The following is a 22,653-nucleotide window of genomic DNA, read 5'->3' as shown; positions in this document are numbered from 1 at the left end:
CTGTACGTGCCTGTTGCGATCCTCCTCATTTGAACAGATCCTGTGTATACGGAGGGCTTGTCCGTAGGGGATGGCTTCTTTAACGTGTTTAGGATGGAAGCTGGAGAAGTGGAGCATCGTGAGGTTATCCGTGGGCTTGTGGTACAGTGAAGTGCTGAGGTGACCGTCCTTGATGGAGATACGTGTGACCAAGAATGCAACCGATTCCGGAGAGTAGTCCATGGTGAGTCTGATGGTGGGATCGAACTTGTTGATGTCATCATAGAGTTGTTTCAGTGATTGTTCGCCATGAGTCCAAAGGAAGAAAATGTCATCGATGTATCTAGTGTATAATCTCAGCACTTCACTGTACCGCAAGCCCACGGATAACCTCACGATGCTCCACTTCTCCAGCTTCCACCCTAAACACGTTAAAGAAGCCATCCCCTACGGACAAGCCCTCCGTGTACATAGGATCTGCTCAGATGAGGAGGATCGCAACAGGTACCTACAGACGCTGAAAGACACCCTCATAAGAACCGGATATGGCACTCGATTGACAGTTCCGACGCACCACAGTAAAAAACCGCACCGATCTCTTCAGAAGACAAACACGGGGCACGGCGGACAGAGTACCCTTAGTCGTCCAGTACTTCCCCGGAACGGAGAAGCTATGACATCTTCTCCGGAGCCTTCAACATGTCATCGATGAAGACGAACATCTCGCCAAGGCCATCCCCACACCCCCACTTCCTGCCTTCAAACAACCGCACAACCTCAAACAGGCCATTGCCCGCAGCAAACTACCCAGTCTTCAGGAGAACAGTGACCACGACACCACACAACCCTACCACAGCAACCTCTGCAAGACGTGCCGGATCATCGACACGGATGCCATCATCTCACGTGAGAACACCATCCAGCAGATACACGGTACATACTCTTGCAACTCGGCCAACGTTGTCTACCTGATACGCTACAGGAAAGGATGTCCCAAGGCATGGTACATTGGGGAGACCATGCAGACGCTATGACAACGGATGAATGAGCACTGCTTGACAATCACCAGGCAGGAGTGTTCTCTTCCTGTCGGGGACACTTCAGCAGTCACGGGCATTCAGCCTCTGATCTTCGGGTAAGCGTTCTCCAAGGCAGCCTTCGCGACACACGACAATGCAGAATCACTGAGCAGAAACTGATAGCCAAGTTCCGCACACGAGGACGGCCTCAACCGAGATCTTGGGTTCATGTCACACTATCTGTAACCTTCATGACTTGCCTGGGCTTGCAAAATCTCACTGACTGTCCTGGCTGGAGACAATACACATCTCTTTAACCTGTGCTTAACGTTCTCTCCACTCACATTGTCTGTACCTTTAAGACTTGATTACCTGTAAAGACTCGCATTTCAACCATTATCTTGTAAATTGAGTTTGTGTCTATATATGCCCTGTTTGTGAACATATCTCCTCACTCACCTAAAGAAGGAGTGACACTCCGAAAGCTAGTGCTACCAAATAAAGCTGTTGGACTTTAACCTGGTGTTGTGAGACTTCTTACTGTTATTATATTCTAATTAGAGGGTCCAGTGAACAAGAGCACTTGAATAATTTAGAAGCAAATTGAAATGCCTTCAAGCACATGGTCTGCGGTTCAAGAAAGAAAAGTGAGACTTTTTTCCAGTCATTAGTTCGAGTATTTAGGTTACATTTCTGAGAGTAAAGCCCTAAATAAAGCACCTAAAAAGATGGAAGCTATTTTAGAAGGACCGGGTCTGACAAATATGAAGCAATTGAGGTTGTTTCTGGGTTTAGCAAATTATTATGCCAAATTTGTTCCCAACTTAGCTATCTTATTGAAGCCATTGCTTAATTTACTATGTATGAGATTCAAACTTGCAGTTATTAGCTGAAAGAATGACATGGCAGGATTTCACATTTTAAGCATTTACCGTTACAAATGACTGAAAGCACCGTTTATTAAATATAATTTTCAGAACTAGATGTCATTGTTTAAAAACAAGAGGTCGTCCATTTAAGACAAAGATGAGGAGAGGTGTTTTCTCTTCATTCCTCAAAAGGTAGTGGGAGCAGAATCTTTGAATATTTTTAAGGCTGAGGTAGATAGATTCGTGATAAACAAAGGATGAAAGGTTATTGGGGTAGAGGGGAGGTTAAAATCCACGATCATATTGAATGATGGAGCAGGCTTGAGGGATTGAGTGGCCTATTTGTCCTCCTAATTCATACACTCGCATATAACATAATGTGCATAAATACAGCAATTTCTTTGACAATTCCAATTCTTTACTGTATCCATTCATTTAACTTACTATGTGCACTTATTAGACTCCCATCCTCCCTATAATTCTTGTCAGAAAAGTGTGAAGGGGAGATCACATCATGGAGTGAGCTAGTAATAAAGTGAAAACAGAACAGAATGGCACTTAGGACTTCTAAAGTTAAAATTAGTCAAGAGTGGAAATTCAATGCAGAGAAGGATGGAGAAGAGATGTGGAGTAGCAGCTATTGTTTGGAGTAATATAAGTTTCAAAGTAGAACATAAAATGTAAATCTAAAAATGGAGTCCAAGAAATTAAATGATGTGTCTTTCTTAAAAAATGAGTTTCCAGCACCTGGTGTTGACTTGGGCAAACGTAGGCTTTTAATTTACCTTAATCCTTAATTATTCAATTATCTGACTTCAGAAAAACCCAATAAAATAAATTAAATGCATTATTTTGAATGACATAACCATAAGGCAAGATTAACTCTCGAGTAGCAAATTAAAAGAAAAAAGTTTATTTTCAAAAGGAAAAAGTATACTTAACAAGAGTTACAGCTGATCCTTGGCAAGAAGCCTTAAATTTGTTGTGATCCCAGATTTCCCCAAATATTCCCCCAAGGATACCCCCAAATTGTTATGCTCCTGGGGTGAGGAGGGATGAACTGGCTCCCCTTCGTTATTCAACCTCTGTGGTTAGTCACAACAAGGTTAATTTTAAAAAGATCTCTTTCTTCGTGGATACCATTCCCCAAATGAACGTATGTTTTAAAAGGAGCCAATTTAGCCAAACTTTCTTGAGTTAAAGAGAAAGTGAGTTTATTAGTTACTAAAATGCAAGGAAATAAATGATAAAATGCAGCATATATTCAAAGATTAGAAATGAGCACTGAGTTTAAAAATAAAGTTTAAAAGATATGCGAAGCTACTTTTGGCTTGTCCATAAGGAATAGATAGCCATTAAGGTGGGATTCCAGTAGCGCTGACTAATTGAGCAGTTGGTTTGGAGATTCTTGGTTCTGCAGGTTAGCTGAAAGGAATTGTCCTGCTTCCTTTCAATTGGCGGCCTTCCAAGGCGGCCTTCACGACACACGACAACACAGAGTCGCTGAGCAGAGATTGATAGCCAAGTTCCGCACACATGAGGACGGCCTCAACCGGGATCTTGGGTTCATGTCACACTATCTGTAACTCCCACGACTCACCTGAGTTTGCAAAATCTCACTAACTGTCCTGGCTGGAGACAATACACATCTTTTTAACCTGTGCTTAACCCTCTCCACTCACATTGTCTGTACCTTTAAGACTTGATTACCTGTAAAGACTCGCATTCCAACCATTATTTTGTAAATTGAGTTTGTGTCTTTATATGCCCTGTTTGTGAACAGAACTCCCACTCACCTGATGAAGGAGCAGCGCTCCGAAAGCTTGTGGCTTGGGCTACCAAATAAACCTGTTGGACTTTAACCTGGTGTTGTGAGACTTCTTACTGTGCTTACCCCAGTCCAACGCCTGCATCTCTCCATCCTTTCAATTGTGGCATTGCTGACTTGTTTCCAGCAATCATGAAGAGAGATTTTTTTACCTGCCCATGCAGGGAAGCCTAATCGATGTTCTTTAGATGTGATTTTCATAGCACATACTAACTCTGTAGAACCAGAACACCAGACTAGCACACAGAGACTAGGATTGCAGTTTGCTTTTAACCCCTATTCTTGTATTTCCTGGAAGGAGAAAAAGACAAAACTGCCTATTGCCCAGAAGCTGCTTTCTGTCAGCTTACATGATGTCCACAGACTGGGGTATAACTCGGAGGAGATGGTTTCTAGTGAGATGGTAATCAGCCTTCATTACCTCCTCAGGAGATTACAGTTCAGTTTTTGCATTGCATCTCTTCCTCTGAAATTTCTCTGTCTGAACAAAGTTGCGATATTCTATGGTCTCTCTTAGGACTGAGTTTCATTGACACATGAATTTTCCAGACAGTCACTGAATTACATTCTTTGGCTTGTAAGTCCTTTTTCAAAAACACATGTCTTGCTTAAAAGTTCAATATGACTGTTGGTAATTTGAGGCTATGATCCATTGTCATGACACAACACAAAATAGACTTTACAGCTTCAAACAAGTGATCAGGTCACTGAAGAGTAAGGCAGTCTCCTGTTCCTTTGCTGACAGCAATTCTTTCAAATTCTGCCATGGGAACATCCAGTACATGGCTAGATAGCAAAGATCTCATAAAAAGCCTTTACTTTTGTTCCCTAAATTATCAATACCTCATTTTACACAATGGTCTATGTAATTTCGTAATTGGTTAATTTAATTGGTTTGTTTTAATTTTCTGATATCCATTTGGTCATGGCTTTTGCTGAGCTTCCACGATATACTTGATTTGATACTCATCCAAGCTTCAAGTTTTTAGGTGTCCAGATCACCAACAATCTGTCCTGCTTCCCCCATGCCAACACTATAGTTAAGGAACCCCATCTCGACTTTCTCCGAAGACTAAGGAAATTTGGCATGTCAGCTATGACTCTCATCAACTTTTACAGATGCACCGTAGAAAGCATTCTTTCTGGTTGTATCACAGCTTAGTATGGCTCCTGCTCTGCCCAAGACCGCAAGGAACTACAAAAGGTCATAAATGTAGCCCAATCCATTATGCGAACCAGCCTCCCATCCATTGACTCTGTCTACGCTTCCCGGGCAAAGCAGCCAGCATGATTAAGGGCCCCACGCACCCCGGACATTCTCTCTTCCACCTTCTTCCTTCGGGAAAAAGATACAAAAGTCTGAGGTCACGTACCAATCGACTCAAGAACAGATTCTTCCCTGCTGCTGTCAGTCTTTTGAATGGACTTAGCTTGCATTAAGTTGATCTTTCTCTACACCCTAGCTATAACTGTAACACTACATTCTCTACTCTCTCATTTCCTTCTCTATGAACGGTACATTTTGTCTGTATAGCACATAAGAAACAATACTTTTCACTGTATGTTAATACGTGACAAAATAAATCAAATCAAAATCAAAGTAGAAATATTAAAATAATGTTTGAACTTGTAAGGTTTTAAATCCAGTTTTAACATAACTACTTGATTAATTACTATTTCTTCAATTATAATCTAATTGAAGTACATTATTTAATCAATCTGTTCAGACCATAAGTTTATGAGATATAGGAGCAGAATTAGGCCATTCAACCCATCAAGTCTGCCCCATTCAATCATGACTGATATGATTCTTATCCCCATTCTTCTACTTTCTCCCCGTAACCCTTGATCCCCTTATTGATCAAGAACCTACCTATCTCTGTCTTAAAGACACGCAATGACCTGGTCTCCACAGACCTCTGTGGCAATGAGTTCCACAGATTCACCACCCTCTGGCTGAAGAAATTCTCCTCATCTCAGTTTTGAAAGAGCGTCCCTTCACTCTGAGGTTGTGCCCTCGAGTTCCAGTCTCTCCCACTAGTGGAAACATCTTCTCCACATCCACTCTATCTAGGCCTCTCAATATTCTGTCAGTTTCAATTAAATTCCCCCTCATCCTTCTAAACTCCATCGAGTAAAGACTCAGCCTCCTCAACCGCTCCTCATATGACAAACCCTTCATTCCTAGGATCATTTTTGTGAACCTCCTCTGGACCCCCTCCAAGGCCAGCACATCCTTTCTTAGGTATGGGGCCCAAAACTGCTCACAACATTACAAATGGGGTCTGACCAGAGCCTTATACAGCCTCAGCTGGCTGGTTCCTACTTATGTAATAAACCTTAATACATGTGAGTGATTATAAGTACAGAACACAAAATAGGTTATGGCTTATCTCAGTTAACACAAAATGGCACTTTGACCTAGTTAGCTTATTGTAATGAATATAACATTAAATTGATCTAAAAATGGTCATGTTACACTAAAATCTGGTACCCACGCTTTCTTACACACCTATGTGAGATTGTGTAAGTGAGGGTTATCGGCTCACTTTGCTCAAGCCCAAACCTTTCGAACATGAGAAGGAGATAGAGATATTCCAGCACAATGTTTCTTGAATCACATGCTTGAGAGGGTGGTCAGACAAATGAGAGAACAAAAGGAGGAAAAATGGGTGACAATCGAAGACCAGAGACAGGCAGGAGCAACGATTAGACAAGGAGTATTCAGAGTAACTTAGGCTCTTAATATTTTATGAAACTTTAGTTTTCTCTGGGTAAATAAAGACTCCAGGCAGGACCATCAAATGAATATCAATGGCAACAGGATGGGTAGGACAGTGGGAGTGTGTTAGCGCAGGGAGATAAACAATGCATTTATAAAACAAGTGTGATGGGCAATTTATGGTTTAGAAGCGCCAGAACAGTCTTTTGCAATGCATACCAACTCTATTCTCTGGTTCTATTCTCTCTCCACAGATGCTGTCAGATCTGCTGAGATTTTCCAGCATTTTCTGCTTTTGTTTCCGATTCCAGCATCTGCAGTAATTTACTTTTAATTTGTCCTGGATGCTTTGTTGCCTTCCAGATACTCAGGGAAAAGACATATTGAATCGACCGGAAGATTGTACAAGGAAGGGCAAGCAGCTATTTATTATAGTCTATTTAGGAGCCAATGACATATGTAAAACAAAGCCTTCTAAATTCAAATTGCATCAAGGTTAGGAAACAATCTCAGGGGCAGGATTTGATAAGTGGCAACTTTAGAATTATTTATGCACTGGAATAAGAAAGGAAACAAAAACAATGTATGACTAAATGTGTGGTATCAGCAAGAAGAATCCCACTTTTTCAGGCATTGCTATGAGTTCTGGGGTAGATGGGAAATATTCCACAAGAATAGGTTACATTTAGCCAAACAGGCAAGTTTCCAAAGTACTGAGAAAAAGGTTATTAGGGAAATGGCAAAGTATTTAAAGTAGAAATATGGTGGTGAGGACAGAGAACTGCCATGGAAAATAAAAACCACCAGGATCCTTAATAAGAATGGAGGTATAAGTTTGACTAATGTACATTAGAAAACAAGTTCACAAAAGGGATATGGAGTAGAGGAATCAAATCAAATGAACTAATTATAAACAAAATAAAGACTGAAGTTAAAGTAGAAGACAACAGACAAAAAATATGGGAAAAGAAGTTGTGTTTAAAATATGTAAGGAAGTTAAAATTAATGTATCACACTGTTCAGACTGTGGGAAATAAACTGAGGAAACTGGAAACAATTATTGTACAGAAAGATCTAGACAACATTAGCAGAAATCTGGCAGCAAACTGGACAAGAGTGAAAAATAAACAGAATGTTGTACAATGAACTATATTTTGTCAGTGGTAAATGCAGTCAACTGTCCATGGCACTTGCAGACCAATATTCTGAAAGGCTTTACACTGGAACCTGCTGTAAATTAGACAGCTAAACCAGCCTGGCGCCCTCTACAGTGTTTTTGGGTCCTGTATGAATAGGGCAAGCAACTGAATATCTCATTGACTAATTAGATTGAAGGACCTTTAATGAACAGCGCATAATTTGAATCAAGAAGTGTCAGTTAGAATATTTAATTCCAAGTCAAATCAAATCAAGAAAGTGAGATAGAGATGGAATGTAAAATCGGATTGGGAGAGGGGGAGGTCAAAAAGTCGAAAGGAACAAGTAAAACATATTGTTTTAATTTAAATTTCTTTTAAAATCTCCAACAATAATTGAAATCTAAAAGAATGAAACAGTACATTAGTAAAAGTTAATTTTCAGTATCAAAGTGGTTGTCTGGCAGCAATTAAGATTTATTACACTGTTAAAAATGTACTTACACTGGAATCGACAAACTAACATTTTCTAGTGAGCTGAATGTGTGCCTATCACATAGTACAGCAATTTTACATTGTTCCATGTGTTTCAATGCAGCGTCTTTTGGTGGGACAAGGAAGTTCGGTGTCACATGACATGTCACTTGGTCTGCATGTCGCCATACAGGATAAGCAGGTCCACAACATGAGGGGGATGTCAAGGACCAGCAGTGGACTGCCAGACATGAAGCTGTTCACCCCTGTAGAGGAAGAGGCAATGCAGTTTTAGCAAAGGCCAAGCAATTGCAGACAGCAAGGTTGGAATGGCCAGGTGTAAGCATGAGAATGCATCAAACCTGGTACAGACAAATGGGCATACAGGAAGCATCAGAGAAAAAAGGATGTGGGTGATCATATCACAAAAATTCTAAGTGCCGAACAAGTATGAAAACGGGAGAGAATTGCACCCATATTTTGGGAGAGTTCCCAGACACTGGATGGGGTTTTACAGCCTCACTCGAGCAAGGCTGAAAATTCCCACTCAAGGTCAATGGAGATTTCTGTTGTCGGACCCTAGCCTGCTCTGATTCGTGGCAGGCAAGGTGGTAGAGTTTCAGCCACTATCTTATAGCCCTTAGAAAATAAAATGAGGTTAAGTGTGATTCTCACCAGTAGGGGGAGTGGATTGAGTCTATTCATGCTGTGAAGCCGGCTGCAGACTGCTAGAGGGTGCTACTATGCATGCGCCCCAATCCCCAAGTGTACTGTGGACAAGAGTAGATAGTGTACTGGGAGATTTCACTCTCCCCCCCACCCACCTGATCAACACCCAACCGCGGCCCCTCCACCCCGATCGCCGCTCCCAATTGTGGCTGATTGCCACCCCCGATTGCATCCCCCGTGGCTGATCACCGTCCCTGTCCACCCTCCCCCCAGCCAATTTGCCATTCCCGTTCACCCACCCCATTCCACCCTTCCCTCCCCCCCACCCCCGGGATTGCCGACCCTGTGATTCCTGATGCAGTTCCCCTCACCCTGCCTCCTCTTCAGGCCCTGCCCGCTTCAGGCCCTACCCCTCCCCTTAGGCTTCATCCCCTTATGTCCTGCCCCATGGCACTGCCCAGTTGGCTGTCATAGTGCCTGGTGGGCTCTGCCAAGATCCCAGGCTGGCACTGCCCAAGGGGCACTGCCCAACTCTGCCTTCAACCACCTGGGGGGCCTCAATGGCCTCCGGTCCCACTGGTGAGGCCATCACATCAGGTCCTTGTTGCTGGGGACCGTATGAGATCCTCGCCCGGGTAGTCCTCCACTGGAGGGGCCGTTAAGACTAGTGAGCACAAATGATTGTGTCTCTGGCTCACTAATAATATTAAAATTAGATGATGAACATTAAAATCAGCCTCGCACCTGATTACGCTGACAGAACAGGGCCGGTAATATCACGAGAGGCAAGAAACTGGGCGCAAACCCAGCTTTTCGCCTCTTGCGTGATCTTACTAGCGCACCGCGTCGAACGACTGGTGTGATGAGCTGATAAGATCGTCCCCAATGTGTTTTCTTATGGATCAGCTCAGAAACTCCAAGGTATGTTATGAAGTTATCAGATATCACAACTATTTTTGATTTTGGCATTAGTGTGAGCATAAGGTGTTTCACTCCAGGTGTGAGTCTATTGACCAATAGGAAGCTTTTATCAAAACAAACTTTATTTAACAATATAGTTTTACCATGTCAAAAAGAATTTTTTTTTTAATATACTTTTCCAATTCAATCAAATCAAATCCAATTCAGAGTCTCAACAAGTTGAGACATTTCAGATCCAGGCTGACAAGACAGGGCGAGCGACCAAATCACCCTGTCCTGGGCCTGATCTACATGAGCCAAGTTGATTGGAGGGGCAAAGCAACACCTCCTCCAAGACTTGAGCTCATTTGCATCTTAGCCAAAAGGCCGGGATGCAGCTTTTAAAAATTGCTTCATATGAAACATATGAAGCTTCAATGTAACCCAATGACCTCAACCAAGTGCAGCATCCAATCCATACTACACTTGATCTTAGCCAAAAGGCCGAGAAGCGCATGTCAAAAAGAATTAGTGTAATTTTCACCAATTGAAATACTGCAATGGAGGAGGTCATGCAAGCCATGTTTCAGACATGTCAGTACATGACTTCCTCCATGGAGAGGCTGGCAACCACCATAAAGAGCCAAGTTGAGTGCTTGGCCCATATGCACTCTGGCCTGCATTGTGTCACTCTAGCTACGGGCTCTATCTAGCAGTGTCAGGACAAGAGGAAAGGGGCACCAATTGGAGCTCCTTTAAATGTATTCCTTCCCCACAAAAACAATTGCTTACCTCGATTAAATTGGACAAACTCAAATGGGGCTTGTCATGTAAACGATCGTGAACTGGTGCCATGTGATTTTTTGTGCGCTGCTGATTAATTTTGAAAGGTGGAACTTAATTTGAAAAAGTTTTAAGATAATGCACATTCATGGAATGCAAATGTATTGAAATTAGGAAGCTGTCACCAGACAGCGTGAGGCCCAACCTACCGCTGCAACACTTCTGACTTAACTTCTGCATCTCAAACCAATTGGGAAACTGAGATTTAGGCCCTTCCTAATTAAGTCATTCCACCCATGACTTTTCCTGTTCTTATAGGCCCAACCAAATATTGCCCAGTATATCTAGCTTAGTTTGATTTCTATCCGGAGGGACTAAAGACAATTCTATCCGAAGGGACTAAAATTAGTTTCAAAATTCAAAACATGAAACGTGATATAATCATTTATTTTTCATTGATTCATCATTTTACACATAACTTGTAAAAACTCCTGGGGCAACATACCCTTGGATTCCTGTAACTTTGTGAGGCCCCTCCAGATTATTGTGCTTTGTGCCCTGGGTGCTCACAAAACAGAGCCTTTTCCTGAAAGCCTGCATACAAGCCTGGTGATTGATCAGTCAGCAACCTTAATGCAAAACAAGTTGGCTTTCTGCCATGATTTAGCTGCTGAGCAGGTTTTCCCATAAAGTTCCTCCGCACCTAACTCTGTTCAGCACCTAAGTACACACCCACAGGTAAACAGGAAGATGAAAGCAGGAATGCAAGAAACAAAGGTACTAATCCCAGCGCTGAGTGACATCTCATGAGCAAACTTAGAGTTAAACTTAACAGACAACACTTTCATTAAACTATTATAAAACTTAACAGCGTACAAAGATTTGGTTGACCCTAAAGTAACTTAAATAACATAAAAATGTCTTTAATTGAAGTCTTTAGAAGGGAAATGACATTTAACTAATACTAACAAAGGAATTTAAATGAAACCATGTGCTGTGTCAAAGAACCATTTATTGTTGAACACTGTAACAACAAATTATTCACATTTGTGTCAACATCTTTAGGAAAATGCCTATTAATAAAATATCACTACCTTAACTGGATGTATTACTAATAGAAGGAACTGTAATTTGTGTACTTACCACAGCAGAAGGCAGTGAAGCATAACTTAATATCTTCGTATATTGTTCAAAAGTCAAAAACTGGAAACCAAACCAAATGAATATAACTATCAGTTTGAAGAATTGATAAAGATCACCAGGCTTTTACCTCTTTAACAGAAGTATCACTCGTTACCTGACTCATATTCAATCAGAAACTGAAATCAGAAATAAGCATAATATATAAAATACACCAAATGTGAAACCTCGAAGAAGAAATGTCAAGTACTTCACATAATGTAACACTTTTCAAAATATAAAAACCAACACATGATCAACATATGCGGCTGTTTCTTTAGTTATTGCACAAAAATGTAATAATCACATAGACTGGAACTTTACAACAATAAACACAAATTGACTGCATGTTTTAATATAAAAAGGAAGCAATTTCTAAAGTGTCAATATTTAACAGCTACTTTTCAGTAAACAGAATGCAATTCAGTCACTTTTTTTAAAAGAAGAAACTTCAATTTAAAATCCATCCATTTAAATGTGTGACCAACTGGTCTTCAGACTGTCAGGCACAAAGGCATTTAAAAAAATGAACTTAAAAACCAAAGCCCTGCATTTTCCATTCTTTATGTGGAGATGCCGGCGTTGGACTGGGGTAAACACAGTAAGAAGTCTAACAACACCAGGTTAAAGTCCAACAGGTTTATTTGATAACAAAAGCCATAGAAAAGCCAAAAGTGGCTTTTGCTACCAAATAAACCTGTTGGACTTTAACCTGGTGTTGTGAGACTTCTTACTGTGTTTTCCATTCTTTGTCATTGAAGAAGCATAAAATCCAGTGAAAAAAAGGCATTTTCCCCTTCAAAGCTTTTTATTCTATCTGGGTTCTTTCCTCCCAATCCTGCCACTCTACTCTTTCCACATCAGCAGTGCATTTTCATTTCTCTATATTCCTCAATTCGTCTTCTCAACAAATATTGACTCAGCTGCCTTTTAAAGGTGTCAATTGACCCTGAGTCATTAATAACTGGACCTGTGTGAAGTTGTAAAAGGATTCACAGGCTGATTAATAGCCTGACAGAGGCTGTGATTTGACACTCTTACGAGTTCATCCAAATTGTATTAGCAAATTGCCATTTTTTTAATGGAATTTTGCAGCAAACAAAAGCAGCATACAAAACAGAATGGGATTGATAAGGTAGTGTGCTGGCAGCAATGTTGTTCAGTATATATACCAATGATAAACCTATCCATCCTGGTATGAGAAAATTCCTATAGGCAGATTATTTTTCTATAATGGCTTAAAGCAGACCAATCAGAGGATTTAAGAAGTCAAGAGTGTCTATTAATATCACTAGGCCAGTCTATAAATTTCATAGTGTTAGCCAGTGAGTTGGAGGTAGGGCAGGATATACAATAAACAGTTTATCTTACAACAAATGTTAGACCAATCCAGTTAAGGCACAACTTGCACTCCATCTTATGAATAGAAAAACCAAACAGAAATTAGATCGAGTGATATGGGAAAAGACTTAATCTTTGTTTCAACCCAGACTATCTTGGTGTGATACTGGATTGCTCTTAGTTACAAGGAACAAAACAAAATCGAAACTAAATTCAAAGCTATGAATAATAGCAGACAAAATCTGACTAACCCAAATGTGGCAAGGATGCAAATGTCATCAAGACTAGAGTTCTCAAACTCTTTTTCTGCTACTGAATATGGTTGTCTGGCATAAGACATGCAAAGAAATTGAACTCAGTTTTTAATTCGATAGCTGTCACAGTACCAAGATGGATAATCTTTACCGACTGTCAGATATTGCAGCTTCAGACACATGAAGAGCAGCCATAGACACAGCCATAAGAAACAGATAATCAAATGATCCTTATCATTTTTTGTTCCAGCACCCTCTTGCTCAGAGTAGACTAAAATCAAAATGCAGCTTTCTGAACTCTGTCAATCTTCTTCAACTCCAGTGAAAAAGAGCAGTGAATGAAAGCCCAGGAAATATCTATAGATTAAGCTACATCACCTGGATACCAAATTCAACAAGCATCTCCCAGCTGGAGTCTGTACTGCAGCCAACTTTGAAATCTCTTATACACCTGAATATAGGGTGGCGAGATGGTGTTGTTGCTGACCTCGTCATTCACAGACGCAGGGTAATACTCTGGGGATCTGGGTTCAAATCCCATCAGGGCAAATGGTGAAATTTAAACTCAATAAAAAGCATTTGGAATTTAAAGTCTTATGATGACCATTGTTGATCGTCATAAAAAGCCAGCTGGTTCACTAATGTCCTTTAGGGAAAGAAACCTGCTGTTCTTACCTGGTTTGGCTTACATGTGACTCCAGACCCACAGAAAGGTGGTTGATTCTTAGATGCCCTCTGAAATAACTTAGCAAGTAACTCAGTTGTATTCAATAGAAACAAAAGGAATGAAACTGAATGGACCACCCGGCATCAACCTAGGCACCAGAAACAACAATGGTAAACCCAGCCCTGTCAACTCTGCAAAGTCCTTTTTATTAACATCTGGAGGGTTGTACCAAAAGCTAGGAACCCTGTGGCGAGTAACTCACTTCCTGTCTCCCTAAATGCCTAACCACCATCTACAACGCACAAGTCAGGAATGGAATGAAACACTCTCCACTTGCCTCGATGAGTGTAGCTCCAACAACACTCAAGAAGTTTGACACATCCAGGACAAAGCAGCCTGTTGATTGCTACCCCTTCCACAAACATTCACTTCCTTCGCCACCGACAAACAGCCATGTGTACCTTCCCCACAAAATGCACTGTAGGAACTCACCAAGGTTCCTTAGGCGGCATCTTTCAAACCTACGACCACTGCCATCGAGAAGGACAAAAGCAGCTGATACCTGGGAACACCACCACTTAGAGGTTCCCCTGCAAGTCACTCACCATCTGACTTGGAAATATATCACCGTTCCTTCACTGTTGCTGGGTCAAAATACTGGAAATCCCTCCATATTGGCACTATGTGTGTACCTACAACTCAGGGACTGCAGCATTTCAAGAAGGCAACTCACCACCACCTTCTGAAGGGCAACTAGGGATGGGTAATAAATATTGGCCTAGATAGCGACACCTAGGTCCTGTAAATGAACATAAAATACACTAGTTATGGGCATTTAAAACAATATTTTAGTGAATAAGTGATCAATCAACAGAGAGATAACAGAAGGTTATTTGGCATTGGTTACCTCAAGTGCAATATAGATAAATTTCATTCACAAAATTGTTAATATGACATTAATGCACCAGTTAAAAGTCTCATGACATCCCCATTGCATCATGACAGTAATGATCTGTAAGCCTGGGATACATGGCTGATCTATCCACATTGCAGTAGACGACCACAGGCACCACTGGCAAAATTTTCTGCTTTATACAATTTTTGATTCTTTCTGCATTATCGTTTACCTCATGTTATCTGTTAATGTTCATGGGAATATATTGAAACAGCTACTTTTGTTTTTGCCTCCACTATCTAGTGAATTGCTTGACAATATGCAGGATAAATATCTAATTTTATATATTTTTTTCAAACAGAGATACAGCAGTACATGACTGAAGTCAAATTTTGCTTATGCCAGGAGCCCATTGTTGTTCATGGCCCCAGTGATGACAGAAGGAAAAAATATGAAGGTTATATATTGGGCAATTAATCCAATACCCTCCATTTCAGACCTCCATCAAAACTGAAAGTTCTTCCCAAAATTACACACAAAGTGATTCCAGCTAACATTGAAAGTAAAGTGCCAATATATGGGGCGGCACTGCTGCCTCACAGCGCCAGTGTCCCAAGTTCAATTCTGGCCTTGGGGTCACTGTCTGTGTGGAGTTTGCACGTTCTCCCCGTGTCTGCGTGGGTTTCCTCCGGGTGCTCCGGTTTCCTCCCACAGTCCAAAGATGTGCGGGTTCGGTTGATTGGCCATGTTAAATTGACCCAAGTGTGGGGGGGGATTGGCAGGGTAGGTACGTGGGGTTGCAGGAATAGGGCCTGGGTGGGATTGTGGTTGGTGTAGACTTGATGGGCTGAATGGCCTCCTTCTGTACTGTAGGGATTCTACGAATCTAAGATGTATCAGTTACCAATAAATAAACACCACTGTGCGGGAGACAGCTGGAATTAGGGAATCAGTTGTCACCACTGGTGACAAGCTGCCCAGCTCCTTTATGCAGGCTTATTCCTTTCTTCAAGCACTAGTAATAGCATTCAATCATTGACACCAGGGCATGTTTGCAAGATCATTTTATCACTGTAAATATAATTAATCAATTCTAGTTCACAATTAGCAATTAAAACTTAAATTTATTATTGGCAAAGTTCCATTGTCTTGTAGCCGAAAATGTTAAATATATTTTTATATATATACATACATAGCCACTTCCCAGTTGTAGGATGTATAGCATTTTTCAGCTGATGGGTTCATCTCACTTTCCAGAGACTAACTCATCAGGTGAAATATGCTAATCAGTATGACTTTGCTGATCCATCATGGTCTTCAATCCTTGGATTACTTTGCTTTCTTTCTCTTTACTGCTGTGACACTGAGTGAAAAGCACACTGATGCAGGAAATAATTTCTCATGTTAACAACTCATTCATTTGTTTGTGCTCTGTCAAATGCCAGATCCTTGGCTCATTGTCTGCTGATATCCATCCTGAACATTTTGTTTGTCAGCAGTGCTTTGCCACTGCCTTCCACTCTCAGGGGCAGGGTGAAGAGGCAGCTTCAAAGTCTATCACAGCTGGAACAGAAATCAAACTCATGCAGTTGGCATTATTCTGAACTATACCCTCGCCATCTAGTTAACTAAGCTGAGCAGCCCCCCATGTGTTCACAACACAAGAGGCTAAAGTTTCTTCCAATACAAAGAAGGTGGGTTCCAACATAAACAAAACTACAAGGTGAAAGGCACAGCAACCTGGTCTGCTGTTTTTCAGAAAAAGAAATAACTCTTAAAAAATAAAAATGCTTCCAACAGTATTAGCTGATTTTAAATACTGGACTATTAGCATTGCAAAAAGAATAGTAAAGCTTGCTATATTTACTAAGCTTAATATGCAATGAATGTACAAGTTGAATTATTGTATAGTTTATTAGGAGCTGTTTGCTACTATTATTCCTCTTAGAAATTTGGAGTCAAGGAATCATAGAATGAGTAAAGCAAAGGAGGTCATTTGACCTGCCATGTCTGTACTGGTTCTTTGGAAGACCAATTCAGCTACTCCCACATACTTGCCTTTTCCCACAGCATTGCAAGTCTTTCTCTTCAGATTATTATCAATTCCCTACAGAGAGTCATGACTGAACCTGCCACTGCCACACTCTCAGTCAGTGAATTACAGGTCCTAACCACTCTGTGTAAAAAGGTTTTTTCATCATGTCATCTATGGTTCTTTTGCAAAGCACCTTAAATCTGTGGTGCTTGATCCCTCCACCACTGTGAACAATGTCTCTCTATTTACTCTGCCCAGACTTCTCATTATTTTGAACACCTCTATTTGTTTGAAGGAACACTTCTAAAAAAAATGATCATTGTTGCAGACCTATGTAGGATTAGTTCAGTATTATCTTGGAAACATTGGAAGAATCCTAAAGATCTTGGATAGGAAAATGTGGTCTTGTTATTTTCCACACCAACCAAACAACTCTCCCCACTGCCATCTCAACCCTGCCAATCCCTGGTCCCTTGAGTTGGCATTGGGGTATTCAGCAAATGATCCTTCAGGAAACATTCCCAACTACATCATTTACTTTGTTGTGCTTGGCCTATTGGAGGCACATGACCAGTTTCACATCTTCCCCAAACACAGCGAAATGGCTCTTTGTTCCTGTTTCCTTATGCTTGCAACCAGGGAAATGGCTGTTCCTTTGGAACCAAAATCAGAAAAATCACCCCTTAATAATCTTTTTGGAAATATGTGACTACACTTATTTTTTTTCTTATAGTTTTCGTATGATACTGAAAAAAGACAATATATAAGAGACCCGATGGCACAGGCAAAAGAATCAAAGGTGGAGATATACGGAATTTTTGCCATGTAGCAAATTGTAATGGATTGCATTGCCTGGAAAGATGGTGGAGGCAGATTCAATAGTAACTTTAAAGAGGAAATGGATAGAATCATGAAAAAGACAAAACATGCAGTAGTGGACTTGCCAACATTAAGGGCATTTAAATGGTCATTGGATAAACATATGGATGATATTGGAATAGTGTAGGTTAGATGGGCTTTAGATTGGTTTCACTGGTCGGCGCAACATCGAGGGCCGAAGGGCTTGTACTGCACTGTAATGTTCTATGTTCTATGCAGGGCTATAGGGAAAGAGCTAGCTCTTTCAAAGAGCTGATACAGGTACAATGACCTGAATAGCTTACTTCTTTGAATGATTCAAATTTTTTTGAAATTTCATTTCTCTATTAAACAGGAATTATATATATTCAACAAAACACAATATTGGTAAATCTTATGTTTGTACATACCACTGCCTACAAAGTCTGACTGCCGATTCATGTATTTTTGTCAAACTTTTGCATCAGCTTTGCCATTATATATCTATAGTGGAAACTGTCAATAAACATTTCACACTGTAATTTCGGCCACTTGTGAATGGTGGCATGCAATACCTCTTTACTGCATCTATTGATTTACCATTGTGTACCCCAATCCAATTTTCCTCTAAATCTAACTAACCTGAAGATAACACTTGGGGCTGAATTTTCACCATCAAGGCAGGGAGCTCAAGTCAGGGAATTTTCTAACTTGGCCAACTAAGCTCCATATAAATGGCCCGCAGGGGGGCAGGGACAGGATCAATCCAGGCCTGCCACAGTTGGCAAATCTTGAAATACAGTTTTTTAAAACTATTCAAAAATGTGCTTTGACAAAAACTGCTGCTCTTACAACGTTATAAATGTGTCAGTCAAACTGAACTGCTATAGTATCAAGAACAGAAGTTTTCCTCACACCTCTTAATCTTGTCCAAATAAGTGCACAGACATTAAACAAAACATTTCAAATAAAGAATAACTTAGTATAACCTCAAAAATATCAAACAATCAAAGCAAACACTTCACTTCAGCCTGTGAAAACAGACCCATTGCTGAGCTAATCCTAAATCTTGGATCTCAGAAGGATTCACAACAAGGTTATCAGGAGAAACAAATGTCATTTGTTTCTGTTGATAGAATTCCCATTTCAAGAAATGCCATTGTTACTATATGACTCACTGATTTGTAAAACAGTCAGGGTGAGTGGGCATCAGGTTGCAGAGAAACTATGGAAGGGACATGGGGGTATAAGGAGCTGGTATTGAGACATGGAGGGCACAGAAGGGACATGGGGGTATGGAGGGCTTGGAAGCGGCATGGGGATATAGAGGGTGTGGGGAGCATGAGGACTGGGTAGGGTGAGATGGTGTGAGAACTGGAGGGCCTAACAGCCTTTAATATAACTGGGATAATGTCCCAAAGAACTGAAGTTGGCCTGTTAACCATCCACCTCAGGTCTTAATGCTTAGGTCAATGCTTACCTCCAAGGCCACACTGATCTGCTTCCACAGTCAGCAGGTCGCATATAGAAGAACAAAGAACAAAGAACAGTACAGCACAGGAAACAGACCCTTCGGCCCTCCAAGCCTGTGCCGCTCCTTGGTCCAACTAGACCAATCGTTTGTATCCCTCCATTCCCAGGCTGCTCATGTGACTCTCCAGGTAAGTCTTAAACGATGTCAGCGTGCCTGCCTCCACCACCCTACTTGGCAGCGCATTCCAGGCCCCCACCACCCTCTGTGTAAAAAACATCCCTCTAATATCTGAGTTATACTTCGCCCCTCTCACCTTGAGCCCGTGACCCCTTGTGAACATCACTTCTGATCTGGGAAAAAGCTTCCCACCGTTCACCCTATCTATCCCCTTCATAATCTTGTACACCTCTATTAGATCTCCCCTCATTCTCCGTCTTTCCAGGGAGAACAACCCCAGTTTACCCAATCTCTCCTCATAGCTAAGACCCTCCATACCAGGCAACATCCTGGTAAACCTTCTCTGCACTCTCTCTAACGCCTCCACGTCCTTCTGGTAGTGCGGCGACCAGAACTGGACGCAGTACTCCAAATGTGGCCTAACCAGCATTCTATACAGCTGCATCATCAGACTCCAGCTTTTATACTCTATACCCCGTCCTATAAAGGCAAGAATACCATATGCCTTCTTCACCACCTTCTCCACCTGTGTTGCCACCTTCAAGGATTTGTGGACTTGCACACCTAGGTCCCTCTGTGTTTCTATACTCTTGATGACTCTGCCATTTATTGTATAACTCCTCCCTACATTATTTCTTCCAAAATGCATCACTTCGCATTTATCCGGATTAAACCCCATCTGCCACCTCTCCGCCCAATTTTCCAGCCTATCTATATCCTGCTGTATTGCCCGACAATGCTCTTCGCTATCCGCAAGTCCAGCCATCTTCGTGTCATCTGCAAACTTGCTGATTACACCAGTTACACCTTCTTCCAAATCATTTATATATGTATATCACAAATAGCAGAGGTCCCAGTACAGAGCCCTGCGGAACACCACTGGTCACAGACCTCCAGCTGGAAAAAGACCCTTCAACCACTACCCTCTGTCTCCTATGGCCAAGCCAGTTCTCCACCCATCTAGCCACTTCTCCTTGTATCCCATGAGCCTTAACCTTCTTAACCAACCTGCCATGTGGGACTTTGTCAAATGCCTTACTGAAATCCATATAGACGACATCCACGGCCCTTCCTTCATCAACCGTTTTTGTCACTTCCTCAAAAAACTCCACCATATTTGTAAGGCACGACCTCCCTCTTACAAAACCATGCTGTCTGTCACTAATGAGATTGTTCCGTTCTAAATGCACATACATCCTGTCTCTAAGAATCCTCTCCAACAACTTCCCTACCACGGACGTCAAGCTCACCGACCTATAATTTCCTGGGTTATCCCTGCTACCCTTCTTAAACAACGGGACCACATTCGCTATCCTCCAATCCTCAGGGACCTCACCCGTGTCCAAAGAAGCGACAAAGATTTCCGTCAGAGGCCCAGCAATTTCATCTCTCGTCTCCCTGAGCAGTCGAGGATAGATGCCATCAGGCCCTGGGGCTTTGTCAGTTTTAATGTTCCCTAAAAAACCTAACACTTCCTCTCTTGTAATGGAGATTTTCTCTAACGGGTCAACGCCTCCCTCCGAGACACTCCCGGTTAACTCGCCCCTCTCCTTCGTGAATACCGATGCAAAATATTCATTTAGGATCTCCCCTATTCCCTTGGGTTCTAAGCATAATTCCCCTCCTTTGTCCCTGAGAGGTCCGATTTTCTCCCTGACAACTCTTTTGTTCCTAACGTATGAATAGAATGCCTTAGGATTCTCCTTAATCCTGCCTGCCAAGAACATCTCGTGACCTCTTTTTGCCCTTCTAACTCCCCGTTTGAGTTCTTTCCTACTCTCTCTGTATTCCTCCAGAGCTCCATCTGTTTTCTGTTGGCTGGACTTAATGTACGCCTCCCTTTTCATTTTAATCAGATCCTCAATTTCCCTGGTTATCCACGGCTCTCGAATCCTACCTTTCCTATCTTTCCTTTTTACAGGCACATGCCTATCCTGCAGCCTTATCAATAGTTCCTTAAAAGACTCCCACATGCCAGACGCGGACTTACCCTCGAACATCCTCTCCCAATCAACATCCACCAATTCCTGCCTAATCCGGCTATAGTTAGCCTTCCCCCAATTTAGCACCCCGCCCGTAGGACAGCACTCATCCTTGTCCATTACTATCTTAAAGTTAACAGAGTTGTGGTCACTATTTGCCACATGTTCCCCTACCGAAACGTTGACGACCTGACCGGGCTCATTTCCCAGAACTAGGTCCAGTATAGCCCCCTCTCTAGTCGGGCTATCTACATACTGTTCCAAAGAACCTTCCAGTACGCATTTTACAAATTCCTCCCCATCCGGACCCCCCGCTCTAAGCACTTTCCAGTCTGTTCCAGGGAAATTAAAGTCCCCCACTACAACAAACCTATTTTTTCTGCACCTATCCAGAATCTCCTGACATATCCTTTCCTCCACTTCCCGTGGGCTGTTGGGTGGTCTGTAGTACACCCCCAGCATAGTGACTGCACCCTTCCTGTTTCTGAGTTCCACCCACAGCGACTCAGTACATGACCCCTCTAAGTTGTCTACCCTCTGCACCGTGGTAATATGCTCCTTAACTGATATCGCTACTCCCCCACCTTTTTTAGCCCCTCCTCTGTCTCGCCTAAAACACTTATACCCCGGAATATTCAGCTGCCAGTCCTGTCCTTCTTTTAACCAAGTTTCCGTCACCGCAACCACATCCAAATTCCGCATAAGCATTAAGGCCCTAAGTTCGTCTGTTTTACCCGTTACGCTCCTCGCATTGAAGCAGATGCACTCCAGACTTCCAGAAATTGGAGGATGCAGGGGTCTAGGAAGGGGCACGGGGAACATGGAGGAGGCATGGAAGGCATTGAATGGGCCTGGAGGGGGCATGGAAACATGGAAAGGTGATTGGTAGGACTATTTAAGCACATAATTGAAAAGGTTCCTGAATCCAAGAACACGGCCCCTCCTGGGCCATGAACCACGCGTCCTTGAGATGCTAGACCAACTCCAGGAAAATTGGAGGCGTGTATAAAATACATTTCCCTCCAATGGAAACAGCTAGTTTGGGAGTGCAGGGTGAGGTTTCGTTCATGTACCCTTACCGTGCATCAACAAAAATTGCTGGTGTTGGAAATGGGTGCAGGTATCAGGTCCCACCCACCAATATTAAATGGCTCTTGAGTTGACCCGAAGACTCCATGAAAATCTGGCCCTTGACTTTCCATGGGTGACACAAGGAAGGTTGATTTGTATAAAATAAGTTGTATTAATATATGAAACCTTTAATCAAAACATTTAAAGGCAAGTCTTGACAGATACTTCTTGGTTTTCTGCTTGCTAGTAGAGATGGCACCTGTCGACCATGGAAATGTCCCCTTGCCTTGGTCATATATTTAGCCATAGGACAATTTTGCATGCTAGGTACAGACTCTTCAGGCACAAAGTTCTGGGTTTAA

The 22,653-nt window shown here is 41.9% G+C and overlaps 1 protein-coding gene across 1 annotated transcript in view; it reads right to left on the bottom strand.

Annotated features, from left to right (window-relative positions):
• slc25a21 (solute carrier family 25 member 21) overlaps positions 1 to 22,653 on the bottom strand; it is a 615,256-nt gene that overhangs the window by 46,640 nt on the left and 545,963 nt on the right. Inside the window, exon 6 of the mRNA XM_078233181.1 lies at positions 11,523 to 11,582. Within this exon, the coding sequence (XP_078089307.1) occupies positions 11,523 to 11,582 (60 nt within the window). The remainder of the gene's footprint in view (positions 1 to 11,522; positions 11,583 to 22,653) is intronic.

Source organism: Mustelus asterias, chromosome 18 (assembly GCF_964213995.1).
Source record: "Mustelus asterias chromosome 18, sMusAst1.hap1.1, whole genome shotgun sequence".
Lineage (NCBI taxonomy): Eukaryota > Metazoa > Chordata > Chondrichthyes > Carcharhiniformes > Triakidae > Mustelus > Mustelus asterias.
Note: the sequence above shows the minus strand (reverse complement) of the source record. Positions and strands in the feature narration are given on the sequence as shown.